Source organism: Rhinatrema bivittatum, chromosome 11, assembly GCF_901001135.1.
Source record: "Rhinatrema bivittatum chromosome 11, aRhiBiv1.1, whole genome shotgun sequence".
NCBI lineage: Eukaryota > Metazoa > Chordata > Amphibia > Gymnophiona > Rhinatrematidae > Rhinatrema > Rhinatrema bivittatum.
In genome coordinates this window covers 7,896,451-7,921,123 of record NC_042625.1, presented here as the reverse complement: position 1 = coordinate 7,921,123, position 24,673 = coordinate 7,896,451, and the positions used below count along the sequence as shown (strand labels likewise).

The 24,673-nt window shown below is 46.3% G+C and overlaps 1 protein-coding gene across 5 annotated transcripts in view; it reads left to right on the top strand.

Moving 5' to 3' along the window:
* Positions 1 to 4,562: 4,562 nt before the first annotated feature.
* The window catches only part of LOC115100770 (rab5 GDP/GTP exchange factor-like), a 106,579-nt gene continuing 86,468 nt past the window's right edge, over positions 4,563 to 24,673 (top strand). For 2 of the 5 annotated variants that reach the window (XM_029619623.1, XM_029619622.1), the window contains exon 1: positions 5,252 to 5,337. In XM_029619623.1, coding sequence (XP_029475483.1) covers positions 5,272 to 5,337 — 66 coding nt within the window. In that variant the 5' untranslated portion in view covers positions 5,252 to 5,271. Of the gene's footprint in view, positions 4,587 to 5,033; positions 5,206 to 5,251; positions 5,338 to 8,842; positions 9,671 to 24,673 lie in introns of those variants that run through there. The other 3 variants (XM_029619624.1, XM_029619625.1, XM_029619628.1) reach the window with 3 other exon arrangements.

The following is a 24,673-nucleotide window of genomic DNA, read 5'->3' as shown; positions in this document are numbered from 1 at the left end:
TGGCTGGTGGGAACAGAGGTTCAGGAGCACAGGGACGAATCCCACCTGCAGGCCACTCCATTCTCGGGCACGACATCATCCGAGAACCACAGCTCTACAGGAACAGAGGCTCAGGAGCACCAGACGAAGATACAGGGAAGAACATCCTGGACAGGCAGACACATCAGGACGTGGAAGATCATGACGGAACATCAGGACATGGTCAGGGACCTCAGGCAAGACATCAAGTCGTGGCACAAAGGCAGATGAGACGAGGAGCTCCACGAAGAATAGAAGACCTTACAATAGAGATGTGAATCGTGTGATCGATCGTCTTAACGATCGATTTCGGCTGGGAGGGGGAGGGAATCGGATCGTCGCAGTTTGGGTTTTTTAAATATCGTGTAAATCGTGTAAATCGAAAACCGGCACACTAAAACATCCCTAAAACCCACCCCGACCCTTTAAAATAAATCCCCCACCCTCCCGAACCCCCCCAAAATGCCTTAAATTACCTGGGGTCCAGTGGGGGGGGAGGGCGGGAAAACCGGCACACTAAAACAACCCTAAAACCCACCCCGACCCTTTAAAATAAATCCCCCACCCTCCCGAACCCCCCCAAAATGCCTTAAATTACCTGGGGTCCAGAGGAAGGGTCCCGGTGTGATCTTTTACTCTCGGACCTCCGTGCGTTGTAGAAATGGCGCCGGCGCTACCTTTGACCTGTCAGGTCAAAGGTAGCGCCGGCGCCATTTTGTTTTTTTGTCCCCCGACGTCAGGAGCGTAGGAGATCGCTCCCGGACCCCCGCTGGACCCCCAGGGACTTTTGGCCAGCTTGGGGGGGCCTCCTGACCCCCACAAGACTTGCCAAAAGTCCAGCGGGGGTCCGGGAACGACTTCCTGCACGCGAATCGTTTTTCCGTACGGAAAAACAATTTGCGGTAGGAGATCGCTCCCGGACCCCCGCTGGACCCCCAGGGACTTTTGGCCAGCTTGGGGGGGCCTCCTGACTCCCACAAGACTTGCCAAAAGTCCAGCGGGGGTCCGGAACGACCTCCTGCAGTCGAATCGTGTTGCCGTACGGCAACACGCAAAATGGCGCCAGCCGTACGGCAACACGATTCTACTGCAGGAGGTTGTTCCGGACCCCCGCTGGACTTTTGGCAAGTCTTGTGGGAGTCAGGAGGCCCCCCCAAGCTGGCCAAAAGTCCCTGGGGGTCCAGCGGGGGTCTGGGAGCGATCTCCTACCGCGAATCGTTTTTCCGTACGGAAAAGATTCGCGTGCAGAAAGTCATTCCGGACCCCCGCTGGACTTTTGGCAAGTCTTGTGGGGGTCAGGAGGCCCCCCCAAGCTGGCCAAAAGTCCCTGGGGGTCCAGCGGGGGTCCGGGAGCGATCTCCTACACTCCTGATGTCGGGGGACAAAAAAACAAAATGGCGCCGGCGCTATTTCTACAACGCACAGAGGTCCGAGAGTAAAAGATCACACCGGGACCCTTCCTCTGGACCCCAGGTAATTTAAGGCATTTTGGGGGGGTTCGGGAGGGTGGGGGATTTATTTTAAAGGGTCGGGGTGGGTTTTAGGGTTGTTTTAGTGTGCCGGTTTTCCCGCCCTCCCCCTTCCCCTCCCCCTTCCCCCGATTTACGATTTTTTGACGATAAATCGGGGGAATTGTTATTGTATCGCGGCTCTAACGATTTTTGACGATTTAAAATATATCGGACGATATTTTAAATCGTCAAAAAACGATTCACATCCCTACCTTACAAGGCTCTGGTAGGCAGGAGCCTCCAGAGGGATGTCACTCTGATGCAAGGCAAAGACTGACTGAAGTTGAAGTCCTTTTATAGGGCTGCAGACTGGCGACTCCCTGGGAGGAGTTTGGCAGGCCCACACCTAGCTGGCCCTATAACTATGGAGAAGTGCTGTGGGCCGGCCCCTAGGGAGAAGGGTGTGGCTCAAACCAGGAAGTCCATGCAAACACAAGCAGCCTCAGGCAGGCCCCAAGGACATCAAGGCCTCCCAGGCCCTGGAGCAAATCCTGGACAGTTCGCAGGCGAGACCCTGGCTTGGAGCGGCCTCCAGGAAGAGGTAAGGAGCCTCCCGTAGCACCGCTATAGGAGGGTTCATAACAGAAACTACGACCTCCACCATCTCTGCGACCTTCCCATCTCATTGTTCAGGGGACGACGGGGAGCCAACCACCGGCGCCATTTTAAGCTCTGTTTGGTGGTATTTGTCCGGGCCTCACTGCTGGGGTTTCGCTGCCATTTACTGCGTTTCGGGAGTGCCTCTTGATCTGGGACTTCCAAAGCAATTCCGTCAAGTTTCTCAGTCCGATGATGTCTCGGTATTGGCGAGGAAAAAGTAAGATAACACAGTAAAAAAGGAGATCTGGAGGGAGGGAGGACGGAGCTCAGCAGGTACACGTCCTACTCCTCCACCATGCTACTGGAAGTCGGCTTTTTTTTTTTAAGAATTAAAACAACTTTAAACGATTACCACACCGACGGCAAAGGCTCCTCCAGATCCTTGCTGGTGGGGGAGGGAACAGGACCACCTGCTGTCACTTCCGGTGCCCCAGCACATGGGCAATTTGGGGTCCCCAACCCCTGCTCCGTTAAAATCTGCTACCAGGGGGGATGGTCTCACCAGAATCTGGTCTGGGAGGACACTTGCTTGACAGCCAAAAGTCTTCTTTTTCCTTCTTTGTATATATATATTTATATATATTTTAATTTTTTTTTAAGATCGGTTCACAACTGCAGGTTTTGCACCACCTCCAACTGCTGGAGACAAATACTGAACAGATACAAGTTGCACATCACCTAAAGAGGAGGTACTCTCAAAGTTTTTTCTCTGTCTCCATCTGCTGGAAGGGAGGCAAAACCCAGGAGTCTGGACTGATCTGGGCACGTGCAGGGAAGCACAATATGCTTGGTGACACACACACACTTTCTCTGTACCTCCCTCTCTCTCTCTCTCTCACACACACACACTTCCTGTGTCTCTCACATACACACACGCTTCCTCCATCTTTCTCACATACACATGCTTCCTCTCTCACATGCTAACACATACACTTGCTTCCTCTGTGTCAGTCTCTCACACGCTAACACATACATATACGCTTCCTCTGTCTCTCTCACGCTAACGCACACACACATGCAGACAAAAACTGAACTGGAAACTACAAGCCAGATTTTGTATGCAGTGCAACAATGGAAAAGCAGAAAATCATTATTCCTCAAAAAATAGAATCAAGAAATATAAATCAATCAGAATAGTAAAACTATACTAAAAATATACATTGCAAAACAGCTGATGAATCTAATATTAAATAATTAGAAGGTCCTGTACAAACTTTTAAAAATTTCCTAAACATCAATAAAATATTTCAAAACAGCAGACATCAAATAACAGCCAGTAATTAAAACTAATAAGAATTTTAAAAATCCCCTGCTCTCCATACCCATCACCCTGAGATTGTCATGGCCTGGGGGTACACACACACACACAGAGACACAAACAAAATATGCTCAAGTGTATTTGTGAGGCAGACCCAAGTTTCCTCCATCTCTCTCTCACCCCTCCACTTCTTCTGTATTTCTCACACAGGATTCCTGTTTCTCACCCCCACCCAGGCACCTTCTCACACATATCACCCATAGGCACTCTCATATATATACATAGGCACACACACTCACACTTACATACATTCACCCTCTCATATACACACCCAGGCACCCTCTTATACTCTCATACACACACCCCCTCTCATATACTGTCACTTGCTCTCATAGGACCAGTCTCTCACCCTCTCACACACATTTTGGAGCTCTTCTTTGGCTGCTGGCTGCACAGCAGGGCCTCGTCTTCATCTGCTGCTGGCCTCTTATTTCGCAGGACCTCCCTTTTACTGGCGGGGAGTGGGAACCCCACCAGCACGTCACTTCTCTGCACTGCTGCAGACAGGACCGGTAGAACCACTAGGGCGCCGAGATTTAGGGTGCTCTGCCGCCGCTCGCGGCCACTTCAGGCAGCAGAATTTTGAAAGGGCAAAAAATGCCCCTTCAAAATTTTGCCCAGCCTTCCCCCGTCGTGCCACCCTCCCAACGCCCCCCTGGTGGTCCAGCGGAGGGCCCGGGAGTGATCTGCTGCAGCAGACGACGACCCGAGAGCAGCAGATCACTCCTAGGCTCTCCACTGGACCAGGTGTTTTGTGAGGGGTTTTTTTTGGGGGGGGGGGGGGTTGGGGGAGTGGCGGCATGTGGTCCCTGCCCCTGGAGTCGGGGCTACGACCGGGGGTGGGGTTGGAGCTGGGGTTGCACAAAGCTGTAGGTGCCTAGGGCGCCCAATCCCCTTGCACCAGCCCTGCAAGACCTTTCTGCTGGCTGCAATGGCACCCCAACTCCCTGTTGTTACTTGGGGTGGACTGCCCCCTCCCCTCCCCCTTAGTACTCCACTGGTTTTTCCCTTTGGAAAGAACAGTGTACTTCCTGTTATTAACCATTGGGGTGTTAATTCTGGCTGTCTGTTCAACGGATTAGGTTTTCGTGGTGAGCAAAAAGTTGGGAATTCCTTCAGGGTCAGATTCTTCTAATATGGTACTATTTTTAACCAGAATTTCTGTTTTTTTGTTACTTCAGGTAATTCTATAGTTTTGATATTTGCTTCTTCTATGTTCTGCTTCTTTGTTGTGTCCTATGAGATAACAATCTCCACAGAACTCCTGTTTCAGCTTTGGTGGGTTTGGTTTTTTTTATTTATTTGTTGAGTTTCATATATCGTCATTCGGTAGAGCCATCATAACGGTTCTGTAAAATCTTAATGTTTTTACCCAGTTTCTATAAAATTGCTTTAAGTTCTATCTGAATGTTTTATTTTGATGGCTTTCTTTTTCGTTTTCTTCATTTCTCCCCAGTTTTTAGGCTTCTGCTGCTATTTGTTTTTGAACAGTCGTCTTCCCTTAGAACCCTCAACGGTTTTCCCTTCTGCCCGGCTTTAAGATGGCGCCCCGCACGCTGCTTCTAGCTCAGAAAGGGATTTCACAGTCACACCTGTACTTGTCTCTGGCCCCACCCCAGTGCTCCAGGACTGCTCCTTAGTGTGGTGAAACCAAACAACAACCCGCAACATTACAGCAGGGCATTTCCGGTTTCATAATTCTATTTCGTTAGGAGGTGACGCCCGGAAGTGGTAGGGCTGAGGCAGAAGGAAAAAGAGGTAAACACACTTATTTTTCTTAGCTGAAAAAAAAAAAAGAGAAATGTCAGACTGGGGACACTAGCAATGGACGAAGTTGAGAAAGGAAGAGAGACCTCCACTTCCGGGAGGGATAACAGCTTTCACTTCCGGGTGGGTCTTTGCTTTGGTGGAGAAAGCTGTGTTGTCTCCGCAGTACAAGCACAGCTACTCGTTGTCGTAAGGTTTCTTTGTTCCGAGCATGTTCCTTAAATTTTTACTCCTTGGGGAATTCTGCGCTGCTGCGGAACGCAGAATCCCCCCCCCCCCCCGCGCAGAATTGCCAAATTCTGCGCAGAAAATAGTAGAGAGGCCCGGCGCGCCGTTCGCGGCGAAAAGGGAAGGCCCCCGTGTGTCGTGGGTCGCGCTCCGTTTGCGGGGAAGATGAAGGCCCCCGTGTGCCGCTCGCGGCACACGGGGGCCTTCCCTTTTCGCCGCGAATGGAGCGCGTCCCGCGGCATGTCGGGGAGGGGAGTGTGAGAGCGAATGTGTGTGAGAGAGAGGGCGGGTGACAGAAAGCATGGTTGGTAAGAGGGGGGTTGGGGAGGGTGTGAGAGAGCATGGGAGGTAAGGGGGTGGGTGGGGGGATGCTTGAATGTGGGTTTAAGAGAGAGGGAGCCTATATGAGGGGAGGGGGTGGGGGAGGGTAAGACACAGCTTGGTTGGTAAGAGGGGGAGTGGGGGGGATGCTTTGAGTGTGGGTTTCAGAGAGGGAGCCTATATGAGGGGAGGGGGAGGGTGAGAGACAGCTTGGTTGGTAAGAGGGGGAGTGGGGGGGGGGATGCTTGAGTGTGGGTTTCAGAGAGGGAGCCTATATGAGGGGAGGGGGTGGGGGAGGGCGAGAGACAGCTTGTTGGTAAGAGGGGGAGTGGGGGGGGGATGCTCGAGTGTGGGTTTCAGAGAGGGAGCCTATATGAGGGGAGGGGGTAGGGGAGGGTGAGAGACAGCTTGGTTGGTAAGAGGGGGAGTGGGGGGGGATGCTTGAGTGTGGGTTTCAGAGAGGGAGCCTATATGAGGGGAGGGGGTGGGGGAGGGCGAGAGACAGCTTGGTTGGTAAGAGGGGGAGTGGGGGGGGATGCTTGAGTGTGGGTTTCAGAGAGGGAGCCTATATGAGGGGAGGGGGTGGGGGAGGGCGAGAGACAGCTTGGTTGGTAAGAGGGGGAGTGGGGGGGGGATGCTCGAGTGTGGGTTTCAGAGAGGGAGCCTATATGAGGGGAGGGGGTAGGGGAGGGCGAGAGACAGCTTGGTTGGTAAGAGGGGGAGTGGGGGGGGGATGCTTGAGTGTGGGTTTCAGAGAGGGAGCCTATATGAGGGGAGGGTGACAGAGCCAGGAGTGTGTGAGAGAGAATTTGGGAGGTAAGAGAGGGGGATGCTCCAGTGTGGGTTTCAGAGAGGGAGCCTATATGAGGGGAGGGGGTGGGGGAGGGCGAGAGACAGCTTGGTTGGTAAGAGGGGGAGTGGGGGGGGGATGCTCGAGTGTGGGTTTCAGAGAGGGAGCCTATATGAGGGGAGGGGGTAGGGGAGGGTGAGAGACAGCTTGGTTGGTAAGAGGGGGAGGGGGGGGGGGATGCGCGAGTGTGGGTTTCAGAGAGGGAGCCTATATGAGGGGAGGGGGTAGGGGAGGGTGAGAGACAGCTTGGTTGGTAAGAGGGGGAGTGGGGGGGGGATGCTTGAGTGTGGGTTTCAGAGAGGGAGCCTATATGAGGGGAGGGTGACAGAGCCAGGAGTGTGTGAGAGAGAATTTGGGAGGTAAGAGAGGGGGATGCTCCAGTGTGGGTTTCAGAGAGGGAGCCTATATGAGGGGAGGGGGTGGGGGAGGGCGAGAGACAGCTTGGTTGGTAAGAGGGGGAGTGGGGGGGGGATGCTCGAGTGTGGGTTTCAGAGAGGGAGCCTATATGAGGGGAGGGGGTAGGGGAGGGTGAGAGACAGCTTGGTTGGTAAGAGGGGGAGTGGGGGGGGGATGCTTGAGTGTGGGTTTCAGAGAGGGAGCCTAAATGAGGGGAGGGTGACAGAGCCAGGAGTGTGTGAGAGAGAATTTGGGAGGTAAGAGAGGGGGATGCTCCAGTGTGGGTTTCAGGGAGAGGGAGCCTATATGAGGAGATTGTGAAGGAGTGTGTATGTGTGAGAGAGATTGGGAGCGCGTGTGTATGAAAAAGGGATTGTGTGTTTGTGAGGGTGCTAGCCTGTGTGAAGGGATTGTGAGCAGAGCCTGTGTGAAGGGCTGTGTGACAGAGAGACATAGGTAGCCTGTGTGAGGATGCATGTGTGAAAGAGAAAGGGAGCTTGTGTGGGTGTGTATACAAGAGAGACCGTGTATGAGAGAGTGAGGGAGACTGTATGAGGGTGTGTGTATGTGGAAGGGACACTCGTACAGTGAATTTCTAGGGAAATTCTGCTTGAAATATTTAAAATTCTGTAACTTGAAGTAATAACTTTTTTCTGTAATAATTTAAAATGTAATTACTTAAAGACTTTTATTCTTCTCGAATCCAATTAAATTATATTAAATGGCTCCTCACCTCAATGTTAATAACTCAAACAAAGTACTCTAATCACTTGAGGTACACTGCAAAAAATAGCAGAATGTAACATCATTTATACCCTTATCCACAAATTTATTAAAGATAACACCGACGGAGAGTGGTATCAGACACTTATATGGTGTATCCAATCTCATGGGCTCTTGCCCTCTACAGGGCTGCAACCCCTCTCTTGTTTCAAACACCAGTTGTTCTCACCTCATTTACCAACTCTCCGAAGGTGAAATTTTCATTTTATCTTTTTTATAAGTGCAAAAAATGCCTCTCTTACTTCACCAGTGCCCTTATTTATTAAAAACTATAATCTAATCTCCCATTTATCCCTTAAAAAATCATGTTTAGCGTAATTTAGCTCATTGAGCTATACTATGTTTTTACTTATCTTTATGCTACATAAATGGACACATCGCACAGTTCCCTTGTGGGAACTGTGCGATGTGTCCATTGGCCCATCCCAACACAGACATTCCTCTTAGCAAATTGCAAAAATTTAAACCATTTAAATCAACATCTTGTATTTCAAAAAACGTGGTATACGCGATCTGGTGTCCATGTGGACTCATATATGTAGGGAAAACTACAAGATTGTTGAAAACGCGTTTAATTGAACATAAGAGTGCCTTAAAACGTGGTCGGATGGAGGCACCATTGGTGCAACATTGCGTGGACAAATCGCACAGTTTTGACAGTTTGAGTAGTACGGTCCTGGAAAGCGTTGAGCAAAATGAGCGAGGAGGAGATTTAAATCTCTGTTTACTCCAGCGTGAACAACGCTGGATCTTTAAATTGAATACTATTGCCCCCATGGGTCTAAACAAGGAAGTCGATTGGTCAGTTTACTTATAGTTTGATAGGTGTACAATCATCTAGGAATTGAATATAAAACAGCTGACTTCCGGTAGAGGGTGAATGAAGGCGTTTAGGCGCCATTTTTGAACAAGGAGAAAGCTGAAAGAGCTGAAAGAGCTTGAACATGCTGAATTGTAAGTACTGTTGCACAAGCAGTGAAAAGACTTTTAGGAAACTAAGTGGTTATTATAACTATGTTTTCTTTGTAGAAAAGTTTAAGAACGATCAATAGCCCCTGAAGCAGGCGCTGGGCGCGCCGAAACATTGCCAATGAGGGCGGATCATAGCATAAAGATAAGTAAAAACATAGTATAGCTCAATGAGCTAAATTACGCTAAACATGATTTTTTAAGGGATAAATGGGAGATTAGATTATAGTTTTTAATAAATAAGGGCACTGGTGAAGTAAGAGAGGCATTTTTTGCACTTATAAAAAAGATAAAATGAAAATTTCACCTTCGGAGAGTTGGTAAATGAGGTGAGAACAACTGGTGTTTGAAACAAGAGAGGGGTTGCAGCCCTGTAGAGGGCAAGAGCCCATGAGATTGGATACACCATATAAGTGTCTGATACCACTCTCCGTCGGTGTTATCTTTAATAAATTTGTGGATAAGGGTATAAATGATGTTACATTCTGCTATTTTTTGCAGTGTACCTCAAGTGATTAGAGTACTTTGTTTGAGTTATTACTTAAAGACTGTCATGTAAATTATGTTATTTTGACCAATATAAAGTTTTCAGAATTTTCAGTTTTTGTGCGCAGAATTTTAAATTTTTTTGCACAGAATTCCCCCAGGAGTAAAATTTGTACAAGTTTAAATAAATAAGAGGAAAGAATATTCAGCAAGACCACCTTTAGCATGATCAGTAGCTTCATACAAGTTTTATTGGACTCCAATTGGATTTACCTTTTGGCATCAGCTATCCCATCGATATAGGCACGTGTTTTGGACTTCAAATTCTGAATGTGTCCAAAAACTGGGACTTTCCGCTCTTTCCCACTGTATTGCTCTCTGACTTCCAGGGAGAACCTGGCCCTCTGCCTATAGGCACTATCGGTGGGTTGTTTTTTTTTTCCTAGAAAGAAGAGTACATGTACTCAGTGCAGAGCTGTTCTTGGCACGGGAAGGGTAGACTGGGGCAATTACACTGCTTTGGGGAAAGGTCCAGACCTCTGTGGTAGCCCCATCGCTGCAGAGCTCAATCATAGTTTAATCCAACCTTTTCCTGTCATCTCTCTTGCTTGCAGGAGGCACAAGAGAGTAATGTAGGCAGCCAGGACCACCTCTTCCTTCCGCCAGCGCCCTTTACAATATAACCACACAAACACTACAGGACAACATTTGGAATCAACAAGGCCGCAGCTTTATTTAACAGTCATGCCCGAGCCAAAATGTGCATCATTCCCTCCCCCCCACCCCATTGCTTTGATAGTGACCATCCGCCTTGCCCCAGCAAGATATTTGCTAGGTCACCTGCCTAGCCATTCCATTCGTGAACTCATTCGACCCCCGCCTTCACCTAGCAAGGAGCCGAGCCTTTGGTCACTGCCCAGCAAGGCGTCCTGCAGGGATAGCTGCACCCAGCTGTGCCCCTATTCAACTGGAACTTGGCACCTGCCAAGCCATATCATCAATCGGCACGAAGCTGCCCCCCCCCCCCCCCCCCCAAATTAGGCACGGGCCACCTGCCACAAGGCGCAGGATTTGGAAGAAACCTTGCGACCCCCCCCCCCCCCCCCCCAAAGATGCGGCCCTCTGATTCCTTTTATAACAGGTCTTCTAAGGTCTCCTGAAATGAGTTGACAAATAGGTCCATGCCTATGAAAGACATGAACGTCGTCCTGTTTGAACAGGCCCAACTCCATATCCCAAGACCATTGATATCGTATATGGCGACCCCCAACTCAACTGAGCCAAGAGCCAATCTGTTGATTGGCCTTCGCTCTGCTCCTGTGCCATATTAGCTTACCCATCTCAGCAGGCCTTGCTAACATATCGGACCAACAGATTATTATGCCAGGGGCTAAAGCAGAAATTGATATTAAATCCTTGCGGACCATACTAATACATTTTCCCCCTGACCCCCTTCCCCCAGTCATTGCCCCCCAAATGAACAATTAATATCTTGGGTTGACCAAAATGTTTCCAAAGCCCAGCGGAAGCATGGGATGAGGTCATTCCACATCATCCCCCCACGCCCTAACTCACACCCCCATCCCAGTTCCTGGAAAGTCCAGATTAGTGATGCAGCTCCATCACTGCTCTCTACATTAATGGTGGGGGTGGAAGGGAAATAGAACCAAAGAGCTAAGAGAAACAGATAAGTATGAGAAAAAAAATGTGTGAAGCTTGCTGGGCAGACTGGATGGGCTGTTTGGTCTTCTGCCATCATTTCTATGTTTCTATGATTGCATGCATGCTGGAAGACTTGAGAAATGAAGGAATGCCCCAAAATCCAAACTTCTGTTATCAATTGTGCAGTTTCTGAAAAGAGAGCAGAATTAATATCGTTCCTGGTCACCACCACTCCCCGGGCGTATGTAACCTTTGAATGCCTCTGATCTCCATCGACCAATTGATCGGATCATTCCCCCAAATAAACCAGATATGGCAGCAGTTATAGCCGCCCCTAACCGGAAAGAGTGAGTTCTGAAGTTCTTAGCGTCCAACCCCAAAACTTTTAAACTGACTCTTAAAACCACTGCAAATTGAAATTTGGTCAGTGGATGCAAATCCTGATTGACCAGAAAATGGTACCCTCCCTCTGGCCAAATAGGCCTTAGAATTCTGCACGGGACACGTAACCAGACCTCCAACTGCCCGAGCGTCACCGAATTACCATGCCCTACTTGGACAGCCTTAGATTTAGGTATGTGCAGTATCACATAGGATCCAAAGTGACATGTTTCTGCATCAGTCCTGAATCTTCCGTCCCTTTGGTGGCTCTGGCCACCAGTTCACTGATTCAGAAAGCCCTGAAAAAGGCTAGTACAAACGCGACTCGGAAAAGCGCACGCTCATACGGGGAAGTACAGGCGCTAGGCAATATCTGCCACAATTGCAGCAACAGATCATGTGTAATAGGCAAACAGCAATCATGGCTAGGCTCCACACTTCTCGACCATCCCATGATAACCAGCCGAATCACGAACCTCCCCTTTGGGTAACCGTACCCATTAGCTCGCATGAAGAATGAAAAACCCATTAATTGTCCGGTCATTGCAGTTTTGGGCAGCCCCTCCGCCCTGGCCCTTTATATGAATTGCAACAGCTGTGCATCCGCCACTGAACCCCAACTCCAGCCTATGGACAATAAGAACAACACCACCTTACAGGCATCATTCACATAACTGGTCCATGTGGAAAGGGCTAATGATGCCCGCAGAAATCTCCATGTTTCCGGAAACCAAAGCTCCAAAGGAAAGACGGGATGACCGCTCCCACCGTGTCTGCCTCCAGCGCCAGTTGGTGGAACAAATCCCATTTAGCGCGAGAAAGGGAGTCTGCCAAATTATTAGCTTCACCAGGTACGTGTCGTGCCCATATGGTTATATTGTAGGACATGCATTGTAAAATTAATTCATGCAACAAATCAGATATAAGTATACACTTGGGTGCACACTTATTAATAACTTCTACCACCCCTAAATTGTCACACCAGAATATCACCTTTTTATTGGCAAGCCGCTGACCCCATAAGCAAACATCTGCCACTATCGGGAGTAACTCTAGAAAGGTGATATTTTTAGTGACACACAGTTCGATTCATCCCGCAGGCCAAGAGGCGGTGCATCAAGATCCTCGGAAATACGCCCCAAAACCAACCAACACCGCTGCGTCCATGAACAATTCAAGGTCATGGCTAGACTGACCATTCTGCTGCCAAAAGGCATGCCCATTAAAGTCTTTTAAACATCGGTCCCACATTACCAAATCCTCTTTCATGCCTTTTGTGATCCGAATATGGTGAAAACTCTGTGTGATGCCCCACATCGTGAATGAAAACCTTTTGATAAAAGCTCACCCCATAGGGATGAACCTACAAGCAAAATTCAAACTTCCCACAAATCCCTGCAGCTCTTTAAGTGTCATTTTAGCCCGCCCTAACAAGCCCTTCAACTGCCTCAAATCATTAACCTTGTCCTGAGGCAAACGAGATACCATCATGTTCGAATCTAATTCTATTCCCAAGAAAACTAGGTTCGTAACCGGTCCCACGGTCTTATTCTCAGCAAGTGGAATGCCAAAATCCCCAGCTACTGCACGGAAGCATTGCAGTAATTCTACACATTCCTGGGTGCCCTGTCTCCCTACTAGAAGGAAGTCATCTAAGTAATGCACGATTGCATGGGATCGAGAACATTGTTTGACAACCCAGTGAACAAAGGAATTAAATGCTTCAAAGTATGCACATGCAATTGCACAACCCATAGGCATACACTTATCAAAATAATAAGCCCCGTCAAAGCGAAATCCAATCAACCAAAAAGAGTCCAGATGAACAGGCAACAATCTAAATGCGGACTCTATGTCCACCTTAGCCTTTATTTCTTCCCTCCCACTCTCATGAACCAATCTAATGGCCGATTCGAATGAAGCATATTTTACCGTGCAGAGCTCTTTCGGGATAAAATCGTTGACAGATTTGCCCTCGGGGTAAGACAAGTTGAGAATTAACCTGAATTTCCCTACTTCTGTTTTTGGGATGACCGCTAAAGGAACATAGAACATGCCATACTGGGTCAGACCAAGGGTCCATCAAGCCAGGCATCCTGTTTCCAACAGTGGCCAATCCAGGCCATAAGAACCTGGCAAGTACCCAAAAACTAAGTCTACTCCATGTTACCGTTGCTAGTAATAGCGGTGGTTATTATCTAAGTCAACTTAATTAATAACAGGTAATGGACTTCTCCTCCAAGAACTTATCCAATCCTTTTTTAAACACAGCTATACTAACTGCACTAACCACATCTTCTGGCAACAAATTCCAGAGTTTAATTGTGCGTTGAGAAACTAATCGGAGAAAAAAGAACTTTCTCCGATTAGTTTTAAATGTGCCACATGCTAACTTCATGGAGTGCCCCCTAGTCTTTCTATTATCCGAAAGAGTAAAAAACCGATTCACATCTACCCATTCTAGACCTCTCATGATTTTAAACACCTCTATCATATCCCCCCTCAGCCATCTCTTCTCCAAGCTGAAAAGTCCTAACCTCTTTAGTCTTTCCTCATAGGGGAGCTGTTCCATTCCCTTTATCATTTTGGTTGCCCTTCTCTGTACCTTCTCCATCGCAATTATATCTTTTTTGAGATGCGGCGACCAGAGTTGTACACAGTATTCAAGGTGCGGTCTCGCCATGGAGCGATACAGAGGCATTATGACATTTTCGGTTTTATTCACCATTCCCTTTCTAATAATTCCCAACATTCTGTTTGCTGTTTATTTTTCCCTATATGCATCACCTTGCACTTGTCCACATTAAATTTCATCTGCCATTTTGATGCCCAATTTTCCAGCCTCACAAGGTCTTCCTGCAATTTATCACAATCTGCTTGTGATTTAACTACTCTGAACAATTTTGTATCATCTGCAAATTTGATTACCTCACTTGCCATATTTCTTTCCAGATCATTTATAAATATATTGACAAGTAAGGGTCCCAATACAGATCCCTGAGGCACTCCACTGCCCACACCCTTCCACTGAGAAAATTGTCCATTTAATCCTACTCTCTGTTTCCTGTCTTTTAGCCAGTTTGTATTCCACGAAAGGACATTGCCACCTATCCCATGACTTTTTATTTTTCCTAGAAGCCTCTCATGAGGAACTTTGTCAAATGCCTTCTGAAAATCCAAGTACACTACATCCACAGGTTCACCTTTATCCACATGTTTATTAACTCCTTCAAAAAAGTGAAGCAGATTTGTGAGGCAAGATTTGCCTTGGGTAAAGCCATGCTGACTTTGTTCCATTAAACCATGTCTTTCTATATGTTCTGTGATTTTGATGTTTAGAATACTTTCCACTATTTTTCATGGCACTGAAGTCAGGCTAACCGGTCTGTAGTTTCCCGGATCGCCCCTGGAGCCCTTTTTAAATATGGGGGTTACATTAGCTATCCTCCAGTCTTCAGGTTCAATGGATGATTTTAATGACAGGTCTGAAATTTCATTTTTTAGTTCCTTCAGAACTCTGGGGTGTATACCGTCCGGTCCAGTTGATTTACTACTCTTAAGTTTGTCAATCAGGTCTACCATATAGTCTAGGTTCACCGTGATTTGGTTCAGTCCCATGAAAACCTTCTCCATTACGGGTACCTTCCCAACATCCTCTTCAGTAAACACCGAAGAAAAGAAATCATTTAATCTTTCCGCGATGGCCTTATCTTCTCTAAGTGCCCCTTTAAACCCTCGATCATCTAATGGTCCAACTGATTTCCTCACAGGCTTTTTGCTTCGGATATATTTAAAAAAGTATTTACTGTGAGGTTTTGCCTCTACGGCCAACTTCTTTTCAAATTCTCTCTTAGCCTGTCTTATCAATGTCTTACATTTAACTTGCCAACGTTTATACATTATCCTATCCTACCACCAGACAATCACTAGTTGTCCTTCACGCTTACCCGTTATGGTGATTATACTCACGAATGGACTCTGACTCTCCCAGGTTAAAGCACCATTAAGCTTTAACCCGTACGCCCTATGGCATCACTTCATATTTATTTCCTGCCTTATCTTCTTTCCAGCTTGTTGCAAGCTTCCAAGTTCTCTTCCCTGTTGATTGTAACTTTGACTCATTCCTACCTACTGTTTATCTTTCGTTTACTTGAATAGTTACCCCAGTTTTTATTCTTGTTAATTGTAAACCGATCCGATATGGTTATTTACTATGAAGGTCGGTATATAAAACTGTTAAATAAATAAATAAATCTTCTTCTGTTGGATCCTTCTTCCAATTTTTGAATGAAGATCTTTTGGCTAAAATAGCTTCTTTCACCTCCCCTTTTAACCATGCCGGTAATCGTTTTGCCTTCTTTCCACCTTTCTTAATGTGTGGAATACATCTGGACTGTGCTTCTAGGATGGTATTTTTTTAACAATGACCACGCCTCTTGCACACTTTTGACTTTTGTAGCTGCTCCTTACAGTTTTTTTCTAACTATTTTTCTCATTTTATCAAAGTTTCCCTTTTGAAAGTTTAGCACAAGAGCCGTGGATTTTGTTACTGTCCCCCTTCCAGTCATTAAATCAAATTTGATCATATTATGATCACTATTGCCAAGCGGCCCCACCACCGTTACCTCTCTCACCAAATCCTGTTCTTCACTGAGAATTAGATCTAAAATTGCTCCCTCTCTCGTCGGTTCCTGAACCAATTGCTCCATAAAGCTATCATTTATTCCATCCAGGAACTTTATCTCTCTAGTGTGTCCCGATAATACATTTACCCAGTCAATATTGGGATAATTGAAGTCTCCCATTATTACCGCACTACCAATTTGGTTAGTTTCCCTAATTTCTCTTAGCATTTCACTGTTGAAAGGAGGTTCGACATAAAGGCCCGCTGTTCTTCCTAAGGATATCTCTCCAATCATTTTCTGTTTAACAATGTGTGGCAAACAAACTGAAGGTCAATTCCAAACTCCCCCCCTCCCCCCCCAAGGGAACTGGTATCTGTGAAAGGAATATAAAGCCCCCATTGAAAACCCTATACAACAACAACCTGACCTCACAATCTGGGTATTGCTGAAGCCACCTCCATAGTGCCCCAACCTTAACTGGCATTGGGGCTCGCCTGGCTAACTCATTTACTCGGACCTTTGGCAGCAGGGCCACCAGGAGGTCCGTCACGCTTACTGCACTTGGTGACTGGGTGAGAGGCGCCCCAATGGGAGCAGACATGCTTGAATTTGCAGTCTGGAAACAAACACTCCGAATGGTTGAATTGCCAACATACATCGAGGATGTTTGTCGCTGCCCTCCCCACACCTTCTGGTGCGGGACTGACTCAAAATGGCCAGTTGCCTGAGGTCGGGAATTCCCCCCCCCCCCCCCCCCCCCCCCCCCAAGGACACAGGACCCTTGCCTTTCATTTCCGTCAACCAGAGACCTACATCACGTGTACCCCAAGAAACCAACTTATTCTCCTCCATGGAATCTCTGAAGCGCTCATTATAATTGAGCCAGGACCATCCCTCATAACTTTTACTGGCTACCAGAATGGCATCTGCATATGCCAGCAATGAGCCATATTGTGAAGGATCGTGATGTCTTACCACACTGGCCAGTCTGAGGAATGATCGAGCAATTATGAATATTATGGGACACTATCTTCTGGGTCCCATGAAGGCGTTTGCTATGCCTCTTTTTTCGTTTTTCACGCCTATCACCCCGCCTACCCTCCATCAGCTTAAATATGTCTATATATTTACGACGTTTGAACCTTTTCTGCAGCGTTCTTGGTACATCTTCCCAAAGATCCGTGAAAGTGACTAATGCTGGAGCACCTCTGTCACTGCGCTGACCCTTATTTAAGGTGTGCACTGAAGCGCTGGACGAGCTAGAACTCAAGTCCGATGACTCGGATGATGATGAGGAACTAGCAGAGCTAGTACTACTGGCCTTCTTCTTATGTCTAGACTTTGACCACTTCTTTCCCGACCTGCTCACTTTTGCCCTAACTCCACCACCCTCACCGGTACTAGTCTGATCCCCTGTAGGTGCTAATCTGATCTTGCCTCTAGACTTATCCCCCTCAGAAGCTTCTTCTGCCTGTACACATGGGAACTGCTCTCCTTGCCCCTCTGACACGGTATTTCCGCCCGTCTGCCTCTACTTTCAGGCCATCCCCCAGTGCCGGTGCACCAACAGGTAACTCATCCTGATGTCCGGTGACAGCCCTTTGATTCATGCCAGGTAAAGAGACTTCCGCAACTGAAGCTGAAGAATTATGCCATGATTCTTGACCCGATGAACCTGGACCATCGCCTGACTCCTGTGCCGCTCTCTGAAACGGCAAACCAGAGACAGCAGCCACCAAACCTGCGCTACCTGCAACATTGCCAGACCCCTGCTCTGTCCTGGACCACCTTCCCGCCTCTCCAAACCTGAGTGGGTATGCGCTAGGCGAGTAAGGCCCAGCCTGGAAATACCCCGGACTATGATACCTGTCCCATTTTCCTTAATTACCCCCTGCTGTGCCCCCGAACTCCAACCCAAAAGGCCATCTGGGGGGAGACACCCCCCCCCCCCGCTAGGTGGGTATTGGTACGGATTAAGTCCTTCCCACCAAGGCCTCCCCTGTGCTGCCTGTCTTATCCTTCCGTCTGTATAGCTGGAAGGACCCCCCCATGTGTCCCACTCCTCTGTTGCCTCGTGCATCAGCACGATGCTGGCCTGCATTCCACCACTCTGGACCCCAAAATATTGGGAGTAAAGGAGCATTCATTGCATCTGGGATATTCCTTAAAGTCTGCCTGCTGTTATCTACAACCGAGGGTGTCACTGAGTGCATTCGCAGCTGCTTCTTGTGGTGTAATCGGCGGAACAATCATTCTACCATCACTAACTTGTGCTGCAACCTGCGGTTCTACGTTACTCTGAACTCCCTTTTTAGAGAGATTGCTATTCTGCACCACAGCATTCTGCCCTTTTTCTGTACCGCTTTTTGCGCCTTCCCCTGATCCTCTCTTTGACCCTCCCCTCTCTATTTCCTTACCCTTAAGGGCAGGAGCCTTCCTTGCCCGCGCTTTTGATTGCTTTGCCCCTGTCACCTGAGCTGCCGCAACAACACTTACCCGGGGTGCTTGACTGACGGGCTGCGACCCGGATGGACCCGTCCCCGGAAGACTAGGCATCTGTCCCGATTCTTCCATCACCACTGCTGCCTCCTCGGACTCCATCCCGTCGTTCTCTCGACTAGAACTGCTCTAACTGCTTTGCCAGTCTCCTTAGGAATGCTCGCGCTGGACCTCTCTACACTGCCTGATCCAAAGGTCACGCTGCTGAATTCTCAAGCGCCCGGTCAGAATCTTCCATCCGTCACCTAAACTTTGCCTGTTCTTCACTTTATTATTATTTTTTTTTGAAACAGACTGCTTAACTAGAGAGCACCCCTCACACAGTCCCGTTCCAGGCTCTCTTTCTCCGGCCCGCACCTGACTAGGCCCCCACAATCCGGTCCCCCTCTCCCCACCTATATGTCACTAAATCCGCAAAATAAGTCATAAAACGTTAATTAACTCCGGCACCATGCTACCTGCCTGCCCGCCACGTGTAACCTCCGACCCCACTCACACTGTATCCGAAATTTCTCCGCTCTGCTTAAAAACCCGACGGATAATCAGAGTCAACAGCAAACAGAACAAAAATGGTAGACTGAGGAGGGAGGAGAAGGGGAAGCGTCCCACTCAAAACTGACTCCTCCCTGCCCTGCGACGTACCCACACATGACCCAATGGGACCTGCGATCAGGCCAATTCAGAAAAGGGAGCGCGGTTCCCACGGGAACCCTGGCTATGGGCACGCGCAGCCAAACGCTTCGCCCATAGGCCCCCCCCTCATCATGCCACAGCAATCACTGTAGGGAGGGCCTGGCAACACATTACACTGGGCAGGCGTGCACAGAGCACGCCTGCCCTGCCACAACACTCTTAACCTGCTGGTGTTTCCTGCTTCTGTCAACTTGGCATGAGAAAAGCACCAGTTGGGGAGAGGCACCACTGATGGTTTTCCTTTTCTCTCTCACTCCCTACCCTTGCCCCCCCCCCACTCAACACACACACTGATGCCATCTGCTCTCTACCTCCCTTGCTGTTTTCTCTGGATGTGGTGCATCTCCCATCCTCCACATCTGCTCTGGTGCATCTCTCTCTCTTTGCTCTTCATTTATTTATTTATTTATTTATTTGTTCAGTTTTATATACCGTCATTCGGTTCAGCCATCATAACGGTTTACAAAAATCAAACAGAGAATAAACCATTAAAAACATTGATGCATAAATTAATAGTGGAAAAGAAGAAGGGATTGGGGAGAGGTTGGTGGTGAAAAAGGGAGCATAAGGAAAAGAAGGGAAAAGGATAGTGGTAACAGTGTTGTATTTAAACATATTCAGGATGGTCTTCTAATGTTAATTATAAGTTCATATTGCTATTATGATGGTCATTGCCAGACGATATTTCATTATCTCTTTTGCATGAGTATGGTTGGTAGTCTTGGTTAAAATTAGATTGTTGAAATAAATTATAATCATTAACGTAGACTTTATGAAAAAGAAAAGTCTTTAGATCTTTTTTGAAAGTTTTGTTATTCGTTTGAGTTCTTAAATAAGGTGGTAAGGAATTCCATTTTTTAGGACAGGCATGACTTCCCTCCTCAATATTTACCCATCATTCAACCTTCACCTCCCCCCTCTGCAGGCAGCTGAGTCCAGAGTCCCAGGAGCACATTGTCTGCCATTGTGTATGCTCCAGCCCATTGCCTGTCCTAAGGCAAAAGAGAACACATTCAGGTTGGGGGAGATGGTGGAGTTGCAGGAATAGAGAGTAGAACCTGGAGTGCCTATGTTATGACATGCTTGCCAGTGTTGCCACCAAGCCAGAAGCATAATTTGACCAGTGGCAATACAGGTAAGCATAGGTGCCAGCTCTGTGGATGCAGTGGGTGCTTGAGCACCCCTAGTACTGACAAACTTCTTCACTGTGTCCAAGGAGTGTTAATTTATTTTTTAGTTAAACACCCCAAATCATTTAGAAAATTTGGCTCCTATGTGGATAAGCACCAGAAACTGGGAATTGGCCTTGTCATTGTCTTCCCTCTATTATATAATTTTATCTTACTGTTATCACTACTTATTGGTATGCATGTAAAAATTGTCATACGAATAAAATATTCTGAATCAGTGTCCCAATCTCATTTAGAAGAAAGCAGCCCTCTTCTAGTCCTTTCCCTTCCAGGCAGCATGTAGGGAACACAGTGCAGAGGAAATCAGCTGTTCTCCCTAGTCCTGCACCTACTGTCATTTTTCAGGGGCCAATGCAAAGGGAAAAATGGTGCTAGTATTAGCAGAAAAAAAAGCCCTGGATAGGATATGCGTCGGTTGAAATTGCAATTATTTTATTTTTATAAAATTTCTGTTTAAATAATCAATAGAGAGAAAATCTATAAAAATAGACATAATACAAATTATATACTCAAGAAACAATTCTAGTCCTAGTCCCCATAAAAGAGAGGATGGGGGAGGGGTGAAAAGAAAAAAATAGTCTAGAGGAAAGAATATAAACAAACAATAATAACCTTAATAGTCATCTTCATGTCATCATAGCACAATTCAGTGTGTATGTGTGTGCGAGTGCGATGGAGAAGATACAGAGAAGGGCTATCAAAATGATAAGGGGAATGGAACAGCTCCCCTATGAGGAAAGACTAAAGAGGTTAGGACTTTTCAGCTTGAAGAAGAGACGACTGAGGGGGGATATGATAGAGGTGTTTAAAATCATGAGAGGTCTAGAACGGGTAGATGTGAATCAGTTATTTACACTTTCGAATAATAGAAGGACTAGGGGGCACTCCATGAAGTTAGCATGTGGCACATTTAAAACTAATCGGAGAAAGTTCTTCTTTACTCAACGCACAATTAAACTCTGGAATTTGTTGCCAGAGGATGTGGTTAGTGCAGTTAGTTTAGCGGTGTTTAAAAAAGGATTGGATAAGTTCTTGGAGAAGTCCATTACCTGCTATTAAGTTCACTTAGAGAACAGCCACTGCCATTAGCAATGTTAACATGGAATAGACTTAGTTTTTGGGTACTTGCCAGGTTCTTATGGCCTGGATTGGCCACTGTTGGAAACAGGATGCTGGGTTGGTCTGACCCAGTATGGCATGTTCTTATGAGAGCATGTGTAGGGGAGAGATAGCATGTGTGTTTATGGGGAGGGGGAGTGAGAAAGAGCATTGTGTGAGAGAGAGGAGAAAGTTTGTCCATGTATATGTATATATATATGTATGTATATATATGTGTGTGTGTGTGTACACACACTCACTCACTCACTCCCACACACTCACTCATTCACCCTGACTGGAAATCACAAGTGCCCGGGTATGCAGAGCGAGATGTTTTTTAAAAAGCCTTATTAGTTTTACATATTGGATGTTTGATGTGTATTGGTGTTTGGGAAATTTTTTAAAATTATGTAAATGAGTTTAAATTATTGGATATTATTCAGTTGTTTTGAAATATGCACTTTTTTCAAGGATTTAATTAACAAACTTCTCACCAGCAGCATTTCAAGTAAACACATGACAGAAATCTTGTGCATTAAAATATCAGTTTATGGTCCCAAACATTGAACAGGAAATTTACTATTAATGATTATTTCTTGATTTTATTGTTTATGTTTTCTGAGAAATGGTGATAATTCGGTATTTCCATTATTGCATTACATTGTGGTTTCCAGTTCAGTTTTTGTCTGCACGTTTCTGTTTATATGTTATGTTCTCTTTATTCTCTATTTGGTGAGGGTCTACCTATGTTATGCATTTATGACTGAGGTGAGGTATTTTGCTAGTGTGTAGTTTCTGTGTAGAGATATATAGCAGCCTGTCTTTTTCTGATTTTCTAATAGGAGGTGTAATATTTGCTTTGCCTTTTCATGAGTAAGGTTGTTACTGTTTAAGTGCTGGCAGTTAGTGCTCTATTACTTTATTTGTATTTGTTCCTCATGTTTCTCGGTTTTTTTTTTCTCATGTTACATTATTTTATATTTCATGTAGCAAGAATTAAGGGTCAGTCCTTGTAGAGGATAAGGATCCCATCCTTACAGACCTGAAGGTCACACTTTTGAAATCAGGGGCACACTTATGTTTTAAATTACAAAAAAAAAAAAGTTGAGTCTTCCAGCTCATAGTGTTGTGCAGAGGGTGAGGGCGCACTTTTTCACTTGGCCATAGGCACCAAATTGCCTGGCTGCAGCTCTATTCTCATCCCTCACATCAGGCATCAGATTGCCTTGAGCCGCCCATGGCTGGGTGGGTCAGGTCTTGGCAGCACCCTGCATTTTGCAGAGTAGGGTGTTATGTATATTGATAAACAAGTCACTCTCTTTGGAATTACTGTATGACAAGGTGGATGGGGAGGGGAGGTACATTATCTTACAATACCGCATAACATCTCGCATAACATAATACCGCATAACATCCCGCAGACCGTAGGCTCGAACAATGCCCCATCACATTCAAAAAAAGACTCAAAACCTGGCTTTTCACACAAGCCTACACCTGAACTGATCTTTTATATCACTTTTCCTGCCTGGTTAATGATCTCTTTATCCCACATTGCTTAATAATCCTTGAATTAATCTGAATTTCCCTCCTGCCAATCTTCAACCACTTGTTACATGATTAACCTAATTTATAGGAATTCTGCTAGTTAAAAATGTATATATTGTATATTGTATAAGTTACTATCTATTCAATTCAATGTTGTCCAAGTTCCATAGTTTCCCTGTTCTCTGTAAGACATTCGTGTTAAGTCATTTCTAAGTTCTATGTAAACCGAAGTGATTGGTAACATTGTTACCAGAACGTCGGTATATAAAAATGTTAAATAAATAAATAAATAAATCTCTGGAGTTTGTTCTGGTTAATGTCTATGGTCCAAATACTAATTCCACTCTCTTTTTTTTCTGACTTGGCCATTAAATTAGGAGGCTACTCGAATCTCCCCCTGCTAGCAGAGGGTAATTGGAATACCTGCTAGAAACCTAGTAAAGACTGTTCTGTGCCAGTCATGCACCGTAAAACCCTGGGGACTGTTGGCCCTAGTTTCAATGTTCAACTTGATTGATGTGTGGAGGAATATGTTTTCTTCCTCTCGTGTTACATGCTTTTCTCCACATCATAACTCTTACAGACGTATAGATTATTTTCTCTGTTCTGAGTCGTTCCTGAGTCAAATTTCCCCTTGTGATATATTCTCGAGTTTTTTTTATCCTACCACCATTCGGTATCAGTTACTTTGGGTATCACAGATGATCAAGGGCCGGCTATTCCATGGTGGCTGAACCTTTAGTTTCCAGACTTTGATTTGCATTACAATCCAGATGACTATGACCCCTCTCTGAGGTGGTGCACGCTTAAAGCGGTGCTGCAGGAGAAGGTCATTAGCTATGCAAGCCACCTTAGGAGGATATCCACTGCTGAGCAGAGTCAGCTGGAGAGGGAAATCAGAGACATGGAAGTTGTACATAAAAGCACGTTCGGCCAAGATATTCCTGACTTTGTCCCAAACTATAGATAAACTCAGGGCCCTCCAGGTTGGGAAGATAGAGTTGGCCCTGAGATATACTAAACAAAGACAGTATGAACATGGGAATTAGACAAGGGTATTGCTGGCTAGAGCAGTGTGCAGGCAAACATCTTGTGCCCTAATACACAAAATTAGAACCCTTATGGGGAACATGATGTCTGATAGTAAGGGGATGGAAGAACAGATACGGGAGTACTTTGCTTCCTTATACAGCAGCTCCTTGGAATGTGATCAGGAAGACATTGATTTCTTTCTGGCTGGGCTAAATATACTCTCTCTGCCTCTTGAGACAATTGAGGGCCTGAGGGTACCAGCTGGTAAATTCCAGGACCTGATGAGTACGATATTGATTTAAAAGGCCCTCTGTTCCTAACCAAGTTGAAGGAGCTATTCAATAACCTTTGTGAACACCCGAACTCGATAAATGATTACTAGAGAAAAGGTGATGAATCAGAGACTGGGTCCTGTAGACCCATATCTTTATTAAATTCAGATGTAAAAATAATGGCAAGGTGTTGCAACTATATTTGGAAGGTTTTATGCCTTTGATCATTCATTCAGACCAGACTGGCTTCATCAAATGAGGATAGTTTATAATACTCGGCAACTCTTATTTTACAGATTACCAAGAAACACAAGATCCCTGGCACTGTTCTAGCTTTGGATGCCAACAAGGCCTTTGTTAGAATACAGTGGCCATACCTTTTTAAAGTGCTACATAGATTCGGTTTCCCAGAGGAATTTAACAGATGGA